Below are 19,686 nucleotides of genomic sequence, written 5' to 3' on the forward strand. Positions count from 1 at the left end.
TCTCTCTCTCTCTCTCTCTCTCTTAATTTGAAAGGAGGAAAGGTTTGACAACAACTCAAAACGGAGGTGGGTGTGGAAGCGGCACTGCCTTTTATCCTGCAAACTGGGCCATCGCTCCGGCTCGTGAGCTCTTCTCCTTAATTAATTTTCTAAGCACTTGTAGGAGAATAATATGGAGGGTTTGGCTTTTGCATTCTTCTTCTTATCGCTCAGACTGGAAGCGCACGGAGAGGCGGTCGATGCCGGCATCAAAAGGTTTTCTTGGAGCCCCTGAAGCGGCATTGCTTGCGACGCTTTGATGTCTCGGTCCCTTGGCGTTCAATAGTTCTCTCATGTATATTATCAGGGCCCAAAGTAGCACCACTGCTTAATAATTTAAGGTCGATGGAGCAACTTAACGCTAGCAGTTCTTGTCTGGAAGGGGGCATTTATTATGAGTGTGCTTACACCAATTTTCTTAGAAATTTGCAGAGATGGGTGATATCAAAATGCCCTAGATTGTAGTGGGTCCACACCAAATTTCACCTTAAGTAAAAGTTTCCCCAGGTTCCTGCCTAGGTGAAATGTCTAAAAGGTGGGGATATTTGAAAGAAGGTTAACCCAGATTGATAATGCATACTCAATGTTTCAAAAGGAATTCTCACCAAGCTTAACAGTTCACCTGAAAGCAAGCTTTAAGGGACCAGAGGGCTCCCTGATCAAAACATCTTGAGGGATTTTGAAGGAAGACTTCTTGCTAAACTGAGATGAGTAAACTCTCTAAAGGTGGAGGAGGGTCAGGTGGCCAGAATTTATACCATTTTTCTTGGCTGGACTCCGCAGCATCACTGCTATAATTCTCCCATAATGCCATGCCAAACAGAATTACATTGTGGGGGACGTAAAATGGCGGCACCAGGGAGGCAAGTCAGCTGTGTGGGCTGGGTGATGACTATGCTGGACCCCAAAAAAGGGGGGACACTCAATACCTGCAGTGGGAGACCCTCCCGGGTCCTGGCATTTGTCCAAGGAGAACATGGACTCACTGGCAGCTGGTGCCCATTTGGGCTGGTGGGGCAGGGGCTAGGGCTGGCAAATTCCATAAAAATCCTGTTTGATCCGGACGGTGTTGTGCCAGTCTTTCTCTCAGGCTAGGTCTCCCCACACTGAAAGTTACAGAGTGGTGGTGAGGGGGGCGGGTGTGTGAGAGAGATGCCAGCCCAGCATGGGTCATTTGCGAGGTGGGCCTCCATTCCTGCTAATGCTGAGCCTGAACTACATTTAGAAGACCCAGAAGGACAAATCTTCTTCTTAGTCCAGTGCCATAAGCTCATTCCATCAACAGGCCATTCTCCAATCACTGCAATTTCTCAAGCCCCATAAGACAGAAAGAAAAAGGCAAGTCTCAAGTCAAGACAGAGGGACTTGCTCTTCTGGATAAAACTAACAATGGGAACGAATCAGGTTTGAAGTCCTAATTTCTCTCCAACTTATTTTGACTGACGAACAGAAGCGATTTCACATAACTATTTATGGCCAAGTTAATCCTTTGAGATCAATCTTATTATGCCAAGAAATTCCCTGCCCTTCTTCAGTCCTTGATACATTCTTGGTCCTTGAGGCAGGAATCAGACATTACAGGAGACACCTGGCTGATTGTTCCAGAAGAATCCATATTTCAACCTTTCCCCTTTCTCCTGAACCATCTGCCTACTTAATCGTGCAAAACGCATGACAAGGCCTGCTGTTTCATTGGCAGAAACAGTCCCCCTGTGATGTCTAGTTCTAGCCCAAGTGGTTATAACTCAAACATCTTAAATGGAAATTTATTTACATATTAAGCCAAACTTACCTTGGGGCCCAGTCTTCCAGGGTAGCCTGGCAACCCAGGAACTCCAAGCTTTCCCTGGAAAAGGAAACCAAATGAGGAAAGAATAAAACAGAGTTTTTTTTCTGGAATCATCTATCTATCTATCTATCTATCTATCTATCTATCTATCTATCTATCTGGCATGCATGGTATGGAGAATGTGAATAAGGAGACATTTTTCTCCCTCTCTAAAATACCAGATCCCAAAGGGGTGACCCATGAAGCTGATTGGAGGAAGATTCAGGACAGATCAAAGGAAGGACTTCTTCACACAGCACAGGGTTAAACCATGGAATTCACTACTGCAAGACGTAGTGATGGCCACCAATTTGGATGGCTTTAAAACGAGATTGGAGTAATTCCTGGAGGAGGAGGCTATCAATGGCTACTAGTACTGATGGCTAGGTGCTACCTCCAGTATCTGGGGCAATAAGCCTGTGTGCAAATGCAACAAAAAGGTGACAACCTTAACCTAACACAATTTAAGTGAAAGCAAGGAAGTTAAGGAAACAGGTTAAAAATGCAATGTTATAAGCTAAAATATAATGTTAAAAGTAACATACACAGAGCATTTCACATCTACAATAATACAACAAAACATTCAAACTGCTAGACAAAAAATACTCAGTAGACTTAATCAATTTGGCCAGACGTGTTTCGACTCTTGGTCTTCCTCAATGGCCAGTGTGCCCAGCTGATTAGTGCTGTGGGCTAATTTTCCCCGGGACTGACTTAAAAGTTCCAAACAATATAGATAATCAGATGTCACTTCCCACAACGTGCGGTATGATTCCAAATATTCAAAGGAAGCCCATAGACGGTATTCTAAACAGCCCTATGCGTACCAGTTGCTGGGGAACATGGGTGGGAGGGTGCTGTTGCACCATGTCCTGCTTTGTCAGCCCCTGGTTCACAGCTGGATGGCCACTGTGTGAACAGAGGGATGGACTAGATGGACCCTTGGTCTGATCCCGCACGGTTCTTATGTTCTTATCTATTTAAAAACATTTTTTAAAAATACTGGCATTGTTTCATTTTTGGTGTCTGCTGAAGACATTTTTATTTAAACAAGCCTTCCCTGACTAATAAGGCACAGTTTTATTGGGACAATCTGATTTTAAAAGTTTTAATTCTGTATTTCAATGATTATGATGATTCCCCCTTTTTATTATTCATCACTCAGATATTTTATTGGATGTAGATTGGTATTTAAATCTTGTCAACAAATAAATAACATGTCAGGTATTCTCTGAGTGGATTACAAACAGTGAAACACATAAAATACAATAGAAATTGTTAAAAGCATAAAATGCAACGGGCAGTATCCAGCAATGGGAAGGATTGAGCCACAAGTGTAACAGGAAGCTAGTGGATCCTGCAGTCATCAGAAATGAGCAAACGCTCTTTTTCGGAATGGGGCAGGTCAGTGTAGTTGCGAAAAGGAACGTTGCTGCCCTGTCAAATTCCATAAAAGAGTGTCTCCGCTGACGTCTGGGATTCCTGTAGGAAGAGCTGGTTCCTACTGGGTCCCAAGAAATGATGGCATCTGAATACACCTTGATCAGCACTGTACTCCTGAACCCAGAGGTCCCTGTTCAGTCAAGACACCTTCAGGGATGTTGAGGGAATTTAAAATAATAAGATTAAGAAACTTTCACAGGAAGGATTTTGTATATTCCTGGCCAACAGCAAGTGGCTCAGGGAACAGATGTAGGGGACTAAGAAAAGGCTTCATAGCAGGGGGAATAAAACTTAAATTCTGTTCATTCTAAACTCCAACAGAGCTCGATATGAATAATTGTGGTGGTGGTGGGGCTTACCTTTTCTCCTGCTGGACCTAATGGGCCAGGATCTCCGTTGGGTCCTCCCCGGCCTTTCGGACCTTCTGGCCCATCCTCGCCGCGTGGACCAGGAGGGCCGATTTCACCCTGTTGAGAATTGGAAAAGAGGTGAGCTTCTCTGCCCTCTCGCATTCACAATGGAGATGCAGGAAAATATTTGGGGGCAGCATTAAGTAGAGCTGACATTCACAGAAAACACTGAACATGGGTTTTTCTCAAGCTGTTTTGTGGAACTTGTTCTGCCTTTCACCAGCATTTAGATGCCCTGCGGGGAGTGCTGAAGAAACTGAATTTCAGATTGATGAGCAGCAGGAGAGGGCTCATCCCATAATGGAAAATTCAGGCATAGAAGCCATGGCAGCCGAAATAAGGCAGAGATGAGGATTCTTGCCTCCTCTTCCCTACTTCTGAGTCTTGTCCAAAGAGGGGAGATGCACCGTTTTGCCCCTGCACAGGGGAGGTGTCCATTCTCTTCAGGAGGACCCGGGTGCCTAGCTTGCCAACTTCAGTTGCAATCGAGAAGCACAAGGGAACTCCCATCCCTTGAACCTCCTCGGAACATCAGCAGGAGCTGCGAAGCGCCCTGGAATGCCTCATCCCTCAATCCCCAGGATGCCATCAGGGATCCACCCTGGGCTCAAAGCCGTGATCATAGACTGGTGTTCCTGAATGCTCACCCTGTCTCCTTTAATGCCCATGTCACCTTTGAATCCCGGGAAGCCATCTTCACCCTGCAAGAGGAGGACAGGAGGAGAAGGGACAACATTGAAGGAGATAAAAGCAGAGAAAGTAAACATGTCACCCAGCACCACCATCTGTCCTAGCCTCCATTTAAGGCCCTCTCCCTTCACACTGCATGGAAATAACAGCCCCCTCCCTCCTCATGCCTTAGGATGATCCAGGGTCTGACCCACAGACAAGGGGGCTCCCACCCCACAGCCAAGCACTTTCCAAACACTCAGGAGCGCCTGTCCTGATTGACTTGTCTGCCAAGGAAATCCTGTCCATTGCAGAAGACTCTGAGAACTGTTCCAGAGTGCAGGATCACATCACAGAGGGCACAGGCCAAGCATGCCAGGCTCCAACGCTATTTAGTCTCCCAGAAAATTTCTATACCGTTCTTCTGTTTAAAATAAAAACCAAATGTATATATCCTAAAGTGGTGGTTAACTGATGATTCATAACACCATGGCCAACTCATGACTTCAGAGGACCCTGTGAGCAGCCTTACCCAACCTGGTTCCCTACAGATGTGTTGGACTATGACTCCCATCATTCCCAGACATCATGGGCAATTAAGATAGTTGTAGGCTAATGCGTCTTGAGGGTACACTCACAGAAGATCCAACTATTCCTTTTCCTGCATGTTTTCATAGACAACCACCTCTCAGGGATGCTTGACCCATCTTACCAACCTCAGCAATGAGCCCCCCTCCCACCCCGATAAACTTTTGAGGGGGCCCGTGTTGAAAGGCAGTGCCCTGAAGCAGTGTTGCCCCACCCGTTCTCCCAACGAGGCTTTCATCTCCCACCCACAGAGAGGGCTACAAGTCACTTCAGGAGGTTACAAGTCCGGTGGGAAGGAAGGAAAGCTAGTTTCCATAGCAACCAGATTCTGTCTCAGATGCAAGAACCCCGGCGAGGAGCACCAGCTAGTTTCTGTGTTGATGGAAAACAACGGTCCCTCCCAGAAATATGCTGCTCTATAGTCTCAGGTTCTATTCCGTTGCAGGGAACACAAACTCTTTGGTCTTGGCATAATGTACATCAGATCAATTTCCATGGAGGACAATTTGTGGAGCTCCCCAATAGCTCCCACCCCCAAAATACAATGAATACCCAGGGGTGTCGTCCGTCTCCTCTCCCAGTAGCCGAGGCTGTCAGCTTGGCTGATATAAACACCGGGTACTTGCAGGCAGTGACAACAAATTATATCCACCAAGGCCATTTCGCACTAGCCTTTTCGGAGAGAACTCAAGGACGGCGCTAATATTTCTTCTAGTCGGCAAAGGTTTAACTGCAGAGTTCCAATCGATAGTGTATCAAGTCCTAAAGCAAGCCTGTCAGGCGCTAAAGCGCAGTTGCAGTAACCAAAAAACAACACTGGGGTTTTCAGACGGCCCCTAGTAGCTGGATCCCAGCTTATAATTGTCAGCTTTTCCAGTGATGGACTGCAAGGTAGGAACAAATGGAAACAGGGGAGATTTAAGGCTGCAACAAGGCCGGAATATTACACAGCCTCTGCTCTTCCTTTGGGAGCCCATAACTGTATACCTGAAAAATATACAGAAAGCCTGTGTGTCAAAACTCCCTTTAAACACAGCGTTTTAATAGCTGCTCCAGTAGCCGCCTCTGGCAGTTTAGTCGTCTGGCATGATAGATTCCCCCCGGCAGCTCCGAAGCCTGGTTTACGAAAGGCGTAAATCAGAAAGATCTATTTACGTAATTGGGATTATACAGCCTTGCTATATCAAGGAGTTTGGAACAGGATTTCATTGGCAAACACAGGAGTGAAAAGGAAGATATGTGCGTGAGTCTGGGGTCTCCAACGTGGTGCACCAATTTGCCCCGAGAGACCCTTCTTTGAACTCACCACAGTCCCTGAAATCCTGGTTTGTATTTTATTTTATTTCTTAAGATGCTTTAAATAAACAAAGAGATTAAAAAAACAAACAAACCTGGGAGGCCGGTGTGCTACAAAGTCCAGTGACATCTTGACTTTGGTTCATAAGAGTCATTTTGTGTTTTGGACCTCTGCCTTAGGTTCTTGGACAAATGACTTCCCTGGGAAATGAGTGTTTTGTGATGGCCCACACCCACCAAGTCCTCCTCTACGGCAGACATACCGTGTGGGTGCCCACAACACTTTCAAAATTCCAACTGTGCCCACCAACCCAAAATAGTTGGAGATACGTCCTGTAAGATCTCTGGATTCTGTATGAAGAAGATGCAACTTCTGCCTCTATGACCATGCCAATTAACTACACATGTATACGTTTAACTTCGCAGACTTTTTCAGAATTTGGATACTTTCGTTTTGCTTTGATTTATTGTACAGTGCTCTGATAGATCTCGATCCGGAGCAGTTAATAAAGTTTTAAATTAAATAGTAAATCAAAAACCTTGGATAGGGAGCAAAGAGAAGAACTGGGAACTTTGCAAAAGGCACAGACCCAAGAATCTGCCCCTACGGATAAAATGCCAGCCAATTAACAAATTGGAGCTAATTAACTTACCTTCTCACCCTTTGTTCCTTTCAGGCCACGGACACCATCAGCTCCCTTAGTGGGGAAGCAACAAAATAAATCAATATATCTCAGCACTAGAAGGCACGGAAATTTAATTTCTGCTTACAAAACCAGGCCACGTGCCCCCTGTTTGCCACCCTGAACACGAGCATCACAGGAAGACATGTTCTCTGAAAATTTCCTCAATTCCTCTAACATGCTCTCACATTAAAAACTTGTATGAGTTTCAGAACAAAAGCAGTTACAAATTGCACTTTTAAATAAATAAATAAATGCCCAATTTCATACTTTATGGGTGAAAATTGTGCAATTTGAAAGAAAAAGAAGTAACAGCAAAATTGTGCCCAATTTCCCCAGTCGATTGCATTCGTTTTGCACTATATTCCCACATGCATCAAATGTATTAGTTCTTGTACAGGGTTTTGACATCAGTTTGACCTTTTGTCTTAGGAAATTATACCTGACATGTACTCCTATATGGATAAGTTTTCTTTTTCCTTTCTCAGTTTGAATGCATCATGATGTCATGTGTTTCCTTTCCTAATTTCTTTTGCTTCCTTTGATCTGCATTAGGGCTGATTTGTTGTTTCTTCCAAGAATTGTCATCTCTCCAAAGCAATTGGAACACGGAATCCGAAAGTTTGCTGCACACCCTCTGGTGGCAGGAGAGTGTTACGGCTGCCACTAGATCCCTTGAACACAGTTTGCCGGGATCAGCGAACTCTCCTCCTTCCGCCACCATAGGGCTCAGATCCATAGATATAGAATCATAGAATAGTAGAGTTGGAAGGGGCCTACAAGGCCATCCAGTCCAAACCCCTGCTCAATGCAGGAATCCACCCTAAAGCATACCTGACAGATGGTTGTCCAGCTGCCTCTTGAAAGCCTCTAGTGTGGGAGAGACCACAACCTCCCTAGGTCAGTGGTTCCATCGTTGTACTGCTCTAACAGTCAGGAAGCATTCCCTGATGTCCAGCCGGAATCTGACTTCCTGTAACTTGAGCCCGTTATTCCATGTCCTGCACTCTGGATGATCGAGAAGAGATCCTGGCCCTCCTCTGGGTGACAGCCTTTTAAATATTTGAAGAATGCTCTCATGTCTCCCTTCAATCTTCTCTTCTCCAGGCTATACATGCCCAGTCGTTTCAGTCTCTCGTCATAGGGCTTTGTTTCCAGACCCCTGATCATCCAGTGATGATGCCTCTTAAAGCCTTCTGGGCAGTGTCTAATTCAGCACTACCGCCAATGTCAATTGCATTGCGCATGGGCGAACAACATCTATCACAATGCCCATACAAGCTCTACTGAGGCTGTGCTAGAGGATGCTTATGCCAGTGCAACTTAATTTACATCAGCACTAGTGCTGAATCGGAAAGTGCCCTAAATGTGTGACTTTCTTCTTTTGCTGGTTGTAGGACACACATGGACATGTGCTGACCCACTCACTGGGCTTACCAAGAACATTCAAAGCCCAACTCAAGATATATATATTTTTTGCAATGTAAGAACTGGATCAGACCAAGGGTCCATCTAGTCCATCATTCTGTTCTCACAGGGGCCAACCAGCTGCTGACGAGGAAAAGGCAAGTAGGAAAACAGTCACTCTCCCGCTTGTGCTCCCCAGCAACTGGGATACTTCTGGAGGTAACATACAGCCATTCTGATGAGCAGCTATGGATAAGTTCATCCTCCGTGAATTTGACTAACCTTCTCCAAGTGCAGCCTCCAGAGGGTAAACTTAATGCAGCACAAAAACCGGATTTAGTCAATATTCTTTGGCAGGAGCTGCTGGGAGATTATGCCCCCCCCCCATGAGCATGTGCAGAGCGCCTTTCCCTCACTACCGTATTTGAGACTAACAGGCCCGTGTCCCTCCGGCTCAGAGGCTGCAGCTGTGACAAGAGATTAGACTTGGTTTTTTGAGCTTAACTGATGGTCAGGGAAACATTCAGGCCAATGATTTGTCCGGTTTGCTCATCCACCTTGGCAACGCTGCTGTTTAATTTTACCTGCGACATTTTACTTTATTGGTTCCTTTTGTGCAACCACCTCTTGCCAAGGAAAGATGCAAATGAAGTGAGGTGTGAATGAAGCTGTAGTTGGCAGGAAGGAAATTCTCATCAAAGGGGAGGGCATCAAATTATGTGCCGTGCCGGTTCAAAGGAGAGGCATGCTCCCTTCCTCAGAACGCTGGTCTCGCCATTAGTGGCGTGCTGCTTGCGCGAAGCAAAATAAGGGGGGGATGTTACTCTCTCTCTCTCTCTCTCTCTCTCTCTTTTGCAGATGCAACATTTTGCACAATGTGAAAATATTCCTCTTTTTTTTTTTGGATGGGTAAGCGAAAGATCAGCCATTCTCCTAACCAGTTAAGGAGTTATTCATTTATTTATTAAGGAATAAAAGGAATGTAAATTGAATCTAGTTTCATTTTCAAGGCCTTTTAGTTTAGGTGAATAAAGCTCTCTATGGGAGCCATTTTGTGAGAGCACCGACGATTCTTGTTCAGAATCCAAACTGCGCCCACTAGCCCCAGAGATTGAGGACGCCTGTCTGGGAGGATTGATCAGGGCTCACGTAAACCTTCCCATTTCTCTGTCAGAAGAGGAAATATTGCCTCTCATTATACCTCAGTGCTAATCCATATAGTCAGGAGAGCTCAAAGGTGTTGATCCGAGGTTTCTTACCTTTACACCGCGTGGGCCAGGATATCCAATTGGGCCCTGAGGACCTCCTGGGCCCTGTGAACAAAAGGAGAGAAAATTGTTTTGTATTTTATTTGACATTGGCTGGGGCGTGCTGGGAGTTGTAGGGCTTCATTTATTTATTTATTTATTTATTTATTTATTTATTTATTTATTTATTGCATTTATATACCACCTCACAGCCGAAGCTCTCTGGGCAGTTCACAAAAGCTAAAAACAGTAAACATTAAAAGCATACAAAAATTAAAAACCACCAGAGACATAAAAACAACAGTATAAAAACAGCAGCATCCATTTAAAACAACAGTTCTGGGGTCCATTAAAAAACTTAGCGTTGTTCAATGCCATTAAATGCCTGGGAGAAGAGAAAAGTCTTGACATGGCACCTAAAAGATAACAATGTTGGTGCCAGGTGAGCCTCATCGGGGAAATCATTCCACAGTCGGGGGGCCACCACTGAAAAGGCCCTCTCCCTTGTTGCCATCCTCCGAGCTTCTAAATAGCCATTGGACTGTGTCCTTAAGTTACAGCATAGATAGATAGATAGATAGATAGATAGATAGATAGATAGATAGTCAGACAGACAGACAGACAGACAGACAGACTTCGGCTCCACCTCCTTTGTCTCAATCTCCAATCACCAATGCAATGTGGCCCTCCGATAGCTACTCTGAAATTGAATTTGGTCCTGACCTTGAAAGAAGTTCCCCATCCCTGATTGATGCAGACATTCTCACTCCGCCCACATGGCTTAATGTGGCTCTTCCTAGCTGCAGACCTTGACAGCACATTATGTGCAGGTCCATGTTCCGTTCTGGAAGGTTCGAGTTGGGTAAATGGTGGTCAAAACCCAATTCGAGGGAATTGCACATGCATCCCTGGCCTGCACTCTGTGTTTCCTCGAAGAGAGCTTTGTACGCTTTCTTTTCTCCAGCTCCAGCAAGAGCAATTGAACCAGACTCGTGTGATCCACAAAGGTCTCCGGCCCGATGTCGGAGCCAACAAGAACAAATCCAGAGGGGCAGATTTTACGCTGAGGTCACGAGGGCGTGTGCCGTAATTTGTGGGAGAATCTGCAGCCCTGGGACCTGGACGCTTGATCCAGAGACACCTGCTGACATGCTGCCATTTGCGAAATGACTTCCAGCACAACAAGTGACTTCATGATGGATGGTCCTGTTTTCAAATTCTGTGGGCGACGATGCTTGCAAATTCCTGTCCTTGTGGAAAGCCAAGACGGCAATGGCCGCTGCAGCTGCAGCTCCCCTGCCATTCCCAGGTTTCAGTGAACGTCCGTCAGCTCAGCACACGCCCTGACAAAAACCCTCATTGTCAATAAACAAATGGGATGCAAAGGCAGGTCAGCGGAATAACGCAAGTGCATTATTCCTGAGTGATGCTGGCAAGGGTATGGTTTAAGACGGACTGTAAGCTGGAAGGGTGTGTGAGAGGGAAGGGTGAACCACAATATGTTGCGGTGCTGGAGCTGGCTGGGGGGAAATTTCAGCCATGGCCTCAAGAAACCGTGCCTTCCAAGTCAAGGGTCTGGGGGCTCAACTCATACCTGAGAATGCAGGCGCTGGAGTTGCAGACTCATCTTCCTGCTTTCCTCTGTACCCTTTGGGCATCTTAGGGATCATTCTCAGCTTTCCAGTGGGGAAATGGGAAATCTGAATATTTCGGACATTGAATCTCGCTTCGGATCTGAATCCGAAGTGAGTCGGCACAGGTCCGAATCTGCCCAAAGTGTATCGGGACAGATTCAGATAGTACAAATCGACATCCACAGAGAATGGGGGGAGGACATGGGCATTCTATGCACAGCCCTAGTTACCACTCTACTTATATCAGGAGTGTTGGACCTCTTTCAGCCCAAGGGACAAATTCAATTTGGGAGAGCATTCAAGCGGGAGGGGCACATCCCAGTGGTGGGGGGCACCAAAGGCAAAAAGAGACAGGCTAAACTGACCAGCATATTTTAGCCTAAAGTTTTTACTGTAGAATGGGTATTATTATTATTATTATTATTAGTAGTAGTAGTAGTAGTAGTAGTAGTAGTAGTATTTGGTTGGCAAAAGCCAGGAAACCACCAAATGACTGGTGGTGAGGTCAAAGCAAGAAGAGAGGCTGTTTGGGGAATACTGGAGGTGCAGACTGAGAGCCCGGGGGAGGGGGCAGATTTGAGCCCGTGGTTCAACACTTCTTAGAGTTATTCCTATTAAAGCCACCACCCTATTAATGTCTGCCTCTGCCTCTTACTGAATCACCCCCCATTTGTCCATCCAATGCGATACCATCTTCTCACACAGGCAGTGCCTTACATTCTTCATAGCCTGAGCTGCCTTTTTCCTGGACTTGCCAGGACCGGAACGGGCATCCTTCTGCATTCAAACCACTGACCCACACCCCCTTACTTTTGTGGTGGAGAATGTAGGCACTGATCTCTCTCACACACTTTTACTCCAATCCTTTAAATCCCCTCCCCTTCTAATCAGGTTAGCACATCTCTGACATGCCAAAGAGTAGACATGTAGTTGATACATACCTGACTTCCTTTCTCGCCAGGAGGACCTTCTTTGCCTGGGTGACCCTGTTATAAAGGACAACAAAGGAGAAGCCAATGAACCAGTTAGCATTTCCACCACCTGATGAGCAAGTCTGCAAGTCAGGAAGGTCGCAGATATTCTCAAGGAAGCTTACCGGAGGACCATCTGCACCAGGCATACCAGGAAGGCCAGGTTTTCCCAATGGACCCTGAGAGAGAAGAACAAAGCAGGCCCTGAGTAATTTTGGCAAGTATTAAATATCATGGGAGCATCATCAGCCTGATCCCTCTTGTCAATCATTCTCTTACTTCAAAAATTCTTGACATTTTTTAGGGCCTGTTGATTCTGCCTTATGTAGTTTATAGAAACAGGATGGTCTGATTGCAAAGGATTTGGGCCCACGTTCTAAAGTACACGCCATGGTGTGTAGGCCAAATCACCAGAGACTCCCTGTGGCTTGATGTGACCTGTCAAAGTGTCCTAGAACATCAGGCAACATCAATGTACCTGCCTCTTTTAGGGGCTGATCCATGATAGTGGCCAAACTGTATTATAGCTGGTTTCTCATATATTTATTTATTTTACTTTTAAATGACCCAGTATCCCAGGTTCTCTGGATTGTGTACATGAAAGAGTAGGCCCACTGAAAGGAACGGAACTTAAATCACTAACTTGTCCCATTCACTTCAATGGGTCTCCTTTAAGTAGGAGCCTTGCTGGATTTTACCCATAAAAGATGTGCAAATGGTGATCTCCATAAATTTCTAACCTGCATTCCTGACTGTTAGAGCAGTACGACAATGGAACCCGTGACCTAGGGAGGTGGTGGGCTCTCCCACACTAGAGGCCTTCAAGAGGCAGCTGGACAACCATCTGTCAGGGATGCTTTAGGGTGGATTCCTGCATTGAGCAGGGGGTTGGACTCGATGGCCTTGTAGGCCCCTTCCAACTCTGCTGTTCTATGATTCTACGATTCTATGATTCCCCCCCCCAAATAAAATGGTGGCTTGTGGTTAAGCGGGATGCCTCACATTTCTCGCCAGGCACCCGCAGGCCATCCAACAGCTCACCCCACACGCCAAACAGAGTGGAGCGGCTGGCAGGGGTCCAGAAAGCAGCACACGAGGCAGGCATGGGTGAGTTTGCTCATCCCTGCAGAGAGTGTGAGAGTAATTTCCTTCAGCTGTGGTGCTCTGAGGGCCAGTTTCAACTTTCAATGACTTGTACCTGCATGTGTGAACAGATTCCGTTGAAAAGCAACGAAATGCAGAAGCCTGTCCTCAGTGCTGGGCGATTTGCAACCGCTCACTCTCACACGCTGCCATCATCAGCATGAACAGACGTGTGCGCAAACCGCCCCTGAGGTGTCTCCGTGCATATTTATCCTATAAGAAGAAGGGGGAACCTTCCACCCACACATTCACCAGAAGCTCCTGCAAGTATTAGAAAGCTGAAATGCATGCAAATCATTTTGGGGTTGTCTCTGTCAAGTCTGGAGCGGGATACATGTATAAGTTTCTCCGGCCACAGGGAATTAAAATAAATAAATAAAAACAAGCAGATGTTGCACATGGACGGAAGCAAAAGCTATCTGAAGACACACAATGCATGCTAAGCAGCCGCGGTGGCTGTATGTCACACAGCTGCCTTTAATTAACTTACTTTGTCTCCTGGTGGGCCGATTGCACCTTGAGGACCCGCAAGACCCTAGGAAGGGGAGGGAAGAGGAAAACGGGTTAAGATCAATGCATGGGCTCTCCCATTTGGGGAGTGTCATGGGGACTTTCCCAAAATGGCTGCCATGGTGTATGCCTGGGGAGTCACCAAACACAAATTTCCAAGAAGGCAAAGTGGTGAGACTAAAAGAAAAGTCACTTGTTCAAGAACCAAAATCCATGGCAGAGGTGAGGCGTCCAGAACACAAAACGATTCTTTTGAACCCAAACAAAGATGGCGCCAGAAGGTGGCACTTCTGTTTACAGCATGCCAGCCTATCATATCTCCCTCCCTCTCTCTCTCTCTCTCTCTCCCCCATCTGTGGCCACGTTGGTATCCATAGACACCACGCTGGAGACCCCAAGGATATAGGATTGCAGCCTGAATCAATTAACCAACACTAGGAAAAGGAAGCTGAGTTGTGTAGGCAGCACAAGCGTCACCTAATATGGGCAGCAGGTTCTTCCATCTCACCTGCCTCACAAAGCATCATCTCACCTGAGCGCCTGGATTTCCTTGTTGACCTGGTGGTCCGGGCTCACCTTGAGGACCCTTGAGAGGGAAACGACAGGTAAAACTGAGGGACAGACAGTCACAATTAAACACACACACACACTTTCTACACACTGTTAATTATATACACTATAGTTTAGTATTGAGGGATCTCTTTCTTCCTACTTTCCTGCTCCTTGAGTGGAATAAGTTATACATGCAAGCAATCATGTACACAAATAGCATACTCTTTCTCTCTCTCTCACACACACACACAGGTTCTGTGTGGGGCTATTTTGATGACTGTAGATTATCCCGGTGTGTTTATTTGATCTTTCCCCCACCAAAGGGAAGTAATACGCAACGCCAGTGGGAAAAAAATAGTTTCAAATTAAAAATTAATTAGCAGCCTTTTACTTTTGGGGAGGAACATCCGCCAGCTTTGAAATAAAATCGCCCTGAAAAGACCATGAGTAAATTTAATTTACGCTACGCAAAGCCGCAGAACCGCTCACACACAACCTGGGTGGTTACGGAGGTGGGAAAATAAAACTCACCACGTTCCCTTTGGGGCCTGTTTGTCCGTCCATACCACCGATGCCCTGAGGGGAAAGTTACAAAACATATATAAACAAAGTGTGAAATAATACCTTATTCTCATTGTTGTTGCTTCTAAAATGCCGTGGCAATTATATAAAATGTTGCCCTTGAGAACCTTTGGTTTGAAATGCATTCCTCATTGAGCAAAAACTGCCCAGCAAACGAGAGATGAGCAGGTTTTGTTAAATCGATTCTGTCAGGCAACTTTCTCACTGATAGAATCCATTTTCTTTTAAAACCAGAATTTTATTCTACTTGTGCTAATTTGCATCACCACTAATTCACATTTGCACTAATGCACGTTAGAACAAGTGCAAATTTGTGCAAATCCTCCCCAAGTAAAAAAAATGTGTACAAATCACCTGATCCGGCATGATTCAGAAAAGGGTGGTCCGCTACAACACTCAAAAGTTGGACTCGTAGAGATCTGAACTTGTTTGAATCCATTGCAGACTCTACATTATAATCTTGTAATACCAGTTTCACTGGCTTAGCTTCACCCAGAGAACTCTGGGAATTGCAGTTCGGCACAAAATTTTATGGGCGTTCTTTGGTTCGCTGCAAAGGGGTGTGATCCCTTGCATGTGCTCCAAGCAACCGTGTGCAACGGGTGCATGTTTCCAGGTGCTCGAAGTGAGCAGGACACATATAGTTATAAAAGAGGACACAGTTGTCTTGGAAATACATCACACTACTCACCGGTGGTCCTGGCGGCCCTGGGGGGCCCTTGGGTCCCAGCAAACCACGGGGTCCCTGTTAGAAGAAGCAAATAGAGCTTGATTATGCTCATTAGGGGGAGATGTCATGTTCAGCACAGAAGAACAGAAGACGTGTCCTGATGCTGGATCAGACCAAGGTCCGTCTTGTTCAGCACCTTGTTCACACAGTAGCCAACCATCTGCCTGTGGGAAACCCACAATCAGGACGTGAGTGCAACAGCACCTTCCTGTTCATGTTCCCTAGCAACTGATGGACTAGTAGTGCAGAGCCATCAGGACTAGTAGCCATTGATACTAGTCAGTGGCTACTAGTCATCCAGGAATTTGTCAAAAAAAAACCCCAACCCTTTAAAACCATCCAAATTGGTGGCCATCACTACATCTTGTGGTAGTGAATTCCGTAGTTTAACTATGCACCGTGTGAAAGAGGACTTCCTTTTATCAGGCATGAACCTCTCACCAATCAGCTTCATGGGATGACCCCATTGGGTTCTAGTGTTACGAGAGAGAGAGAGAGAGAGAGAGAGAGAGAGAGAGAGAGAGAGAAACGTGTCCTCTACCCACAGGGCCGCCTTATCCTCTCACTCTTGTGTGTCTGCCTCCACCCATGAGCAATGTCGTAAAATGCACCAACATTGTTATTGCCATCTGAATGTCTTCTTCATTACCAGCCATCCTTGCTTCTATAAGTGTTTTGGAAGTGGCCAGCAGCCTAGAAGTTATTTCTCAGAAGCGTGTCAGGAAAGTAGGAAGGCTGATGAAGCCCAAGTAGATTTTTAATGAGACATCTCAAGCCTCATTCAGACACCGTGAGCTTGTTAACCTTCAATCCCTCCTCCCCATCTCCCTCACATGAAGTGTTCCTCACATTTTTGACAAAAGCTGTCATATTGGAAGGCTCATTTCTGCAATGGTAGCACTTTAAAAAAAACAAAAACTCAAAACCACGCTGACAGCTTTCTATTAGAGCAGAGAAGGAATTGGTGTGTGAGTCTCTGTGTGATAGAGAGAAGCATCACTCAAATTTATTGAGAGTGAGGGACAGTAACTCTAAGAGGCCTAAGTCTGCTACTGTGCAACCAGAAAGTACCAGAAATGACCACTTCCACAAGGGCACAAGAAGATGGAATTCTGCTGCGCTGACTAGAGACTGGGGAACAAGCGATTTTCACAATGGCTGAGATTCTTCAAGCATCACCATGAAGGTCGGCTCACCTTGCTTTCCATGTCTGATTGTGCTCTGTTTTTGCTTCATTCAAATAGGAAAATGAACATTGTGATCGAGGAAAATGCACTTTTTTTAAAAAAAAGAAGGGGAAAAAGAGCATACCCCTATAGAAAAGTGTGAAAATGCACATTCCTCTTTGGGGGGAAAATACAGAGTCTTAGATGTACACCTGTCAAATGTACTGCATAAATGACCTTTATCTGCTAAAACACAAAAAGCGTGCTTGCTTATTTATTTATTTATTTATTTATTTATTTATGTATTTATGTATTGACTTACAGGTTCACCAGGGAGACCTCTAGGTCCAACTTCTCCGTCATCACCCTGTTTGGCAGGAAAGGGTTGGAAACAAGAAGATGAAAGAGAGATAAATTGCTGGTTCTGTCCACCAAATCACAGGTGTTCCACTCTTGGTTAACTCATAATTGCACTGCTCAGAAACAGCAACACCCTGAGAGGAACGAAAGGGCAGCCGTGCATAAGAAAGAGCATTATCGCACGGGTGGAACGGACTGGGAGAGGAGCGAGCTGGAAGCAATGCCTCTGCAAATCATGTCAACATCTATAAAGATGACATTGCTTAAACAGAGGGTGGGAGTTGGGGTAGGGGGCGAATGACACAGGAAGGTCATTAACTCATGGATTGAGCCTGAGGAGTAAGGATTGACAAGGAAAACCTAGCAAGAGGATTAAATATAGGGACTTCTACACCAGGGCTGGGCAGAAGTTAGACCTCCAGATGTGTTGGACTTCAATCCCTAGAAGCCCCTGCCAACATGGCTGAGGGCCAGGGATGCTGGGAGTTGAAGTGGAAAACACCTGGAGATGTACTTTCTGCCCATCTCTGGTCTACATCAGCCTTCCGTAGCCTGGTGTCCTTCAGATGTTTCAGATTGCAAGTCCTATCATTGCAGTGGCCATTGGCTGTGCTGTCTGGGAACAGTAGAGAACACATCTGGAGGGCACTGGGTTGGTGAAGGCTGGCGTACACCTGCTTCCTCGTACCAAAGGACCTTGGTTGGACTTTGAATACAATGGATATACCTCCCCCCACCCCACCCCAAAAGAAGGTACATATGATGACTGAACTGTGGCAACTCCATTCACACATGCACATTGCCACTCAGTGCTACAGCCAGCAAGTGATGAACCAATGTGCATGAACAAGGCCCATGTTCCTAAAGTTCAAAAGAGCTGAGAGAACTTACCCTCTCCCCATCGTCGCCTGGAGTCCCTGGAGGACCTGATGGGCCTGGATCACCCTAAGAAAGCAAAGGGCACAATCAGGTGCATTCTGGATGCCCCTCTGAAAAGACCCAAATCTCAGGGCCAGGCCAAGACGTTTTGGTGCCTGAAGCACCAGTACCCATTCCATGTATGGAAGCTGAATGGGTCAGCAGCTGACTCTTTCCCTGGCAATGGGACAGCCTCCTCCACCACACGTGAAGGCAGCAGACAAGTTGAGATGTGTGCTCAGGGCCTGCTGTGTGGGCCACAGCTCTCCCCTATCTTGTTGCCACTTCCCCTCATCTGCCACCTGAGGTGATTCCTTCATGGTAAGGGCTGGTTTTGCCAAAGACTATAAGGACTCTGAGGCATTCCCCTCCATTTCTGCCATCTTGTGTGATATGGGAGTAGCCAGTGTGAACCTTCTAACGCAAGTGAGGTATACCGTGTGGGGTTCTTCCCTTGACATGCCTGAGTCCCAGGAAAGGATATTGGTCAAGCCATTTATGACACACAATACCTCTCCCTGACCCCCCCCCCCCACATACTTCCAGGCAGTGGAATAGTGTCAGAGAGAATCAATACTCAAATAGGCCGGTGGAAAGAAAGAGACTTGTGGCTATAAAAGAACCCACCCAGCCCAATCAGAGGCCATTTCTGTATTAGCAATTGCAGGTAAAGCAACCTAGCCAAAGCAAGACTTACCCTGTGCCCTTTCTCTCCCGGCAATCCAGCCAGACCATCAAAACCTCGGTCACCCTACAATGAAATAAAGGCGGATAAGATTCCCTGTGCTTTCCTGTTGCCATCGCCACATTCAGCCTTGGCTTATAGCCATGACTCTAGATCAGTGGTTCTCAACCTGGGGCACTCCAGATGTGTTGGACTGCATCTCCCAGAATGCCCCAGCCAGCCGGCTGGGGCATTCTGGGAGTTGTAGTCCAACAGATCTGGAGCGCCCCAGGTTGAGAACCGCTGCTCTAGATGCAACACTGAGGCCTCTGGAGACATCTCAGGAGGATAATGGGGAGAGACAGCATCCAACCACAATTTCTCCATCCCCCCCCCTTTGCAGTGGTGCAGTTCAGGGACTTGACAAGGCCTGGAAGGACTCCCACCACCACCACCACCACCACCACCACACACTTTTGTGTTCCCAACAGAATGAAATTACCAAAAAAACAAATAAACATAATTAAACCAAGTTATACTAATAAAACCTGAGCTGCTCATTCAGGAAACAAATGGCTTAAGTAAATGGGGCCCATGGCATTAGCCTGGGCTCACCATGTCCTGACACTCAGCACAGGCCAATGCATCGTCAGCATCAAAACACTACCTCTGTGCCAAGATTAGTGATGTCGCAGGTCGACTGAAGCCATTGGCCTGTCATGTGGTGTCCATGGCTTCATTACGGCCACCATTTGTGCAACATTACTTTTACAGAAATCCCCGGGCCGCCCTTTCTATGCAAATGGTCGCTCACTGTGAGGATGGGCGGAAGCTGCGTCTGCTCAT

The 19,686-nt window shown here is 46.2% G+C and overlaps 1 protein-coding gene across 2 annotated transcripts in view; it reads right to left on the bottom strand.

Annotated features, from left to right (window-relative positions):
- Positions 1-19,686, bottom strand: part of COL5A1 (collagen type V alpha 1 chain) — a 145,968-nt gene that overhangs the window by 39,622 nt on the left and 86,660 nt on the right. For both annotated transcript variants that reach the window (XM_063144675.1, XM_063144673.1), the window contains exons 18-31: positions 18,874-18,927; positions 18,150-18,203; positions 17,221-17,265; positions 15,694-15,747; positions 14,952-14,996; positions 14,401-14,454; positions 13,849-13,893; positions 12,341-12,394; positions 12,186-12,230; positions 9,623-9,676; positions 6,927-6,971; positions 4,368-4,421; positions 3,670-3,777; positions 1,832-1,885 (exon numbers count right to left, since the gene is read on the bottom strand). In XM_063144675.1, coding sequence (XP_063000745.1) covers positions 1,832-1,885; positions 3,670-3,777; positions 4,368-4,421; positions 6,927-6,971; positions 9,623-9,676; positions 12,186-12,230; positions 12,341-12,394; positions 13,849-13,893; positions 14,401-14,454; positions 14,952-14,996; positions 15,694-15,747; positions 17,221-17,265; positions 18,150-18,203; positions 18,874-18,927 — 765 coding nt within the window. The remainder of the gene's footprint in view (positions 1-1,831; positions 1,886-3,669; positions 3,778-4,367; positions 4,422-6,926; positions 6,972-9,622; positions 9,677-12,185; positions 12,231-12,340; positions 12,395-13,848; positions 13,894-14,400; positions 14,455-14,951; positions 14,997-15,693; positions 15,748-17,220; positions 17,266-18,149; positions 18,204-18,873; positions 18,928-19,686) is intronic.

Source organism: Elgaria multicarinata, chromosome 19 (assembly GCF_023053635.1).
Source record: "Elgaria multicarinata webbii isolate HBS135686 ecotype San Diego chromosome 19, rElgMul1.1.pri, whole genome shotgun sequence".
NCBI classification, from domain to species: domain Eukaryota; kingdom Metazoa; phylum Chordata; class Lepidosauria; order Squamata; family Anguidae; genus Elgaria; species Elgaria multicarinata.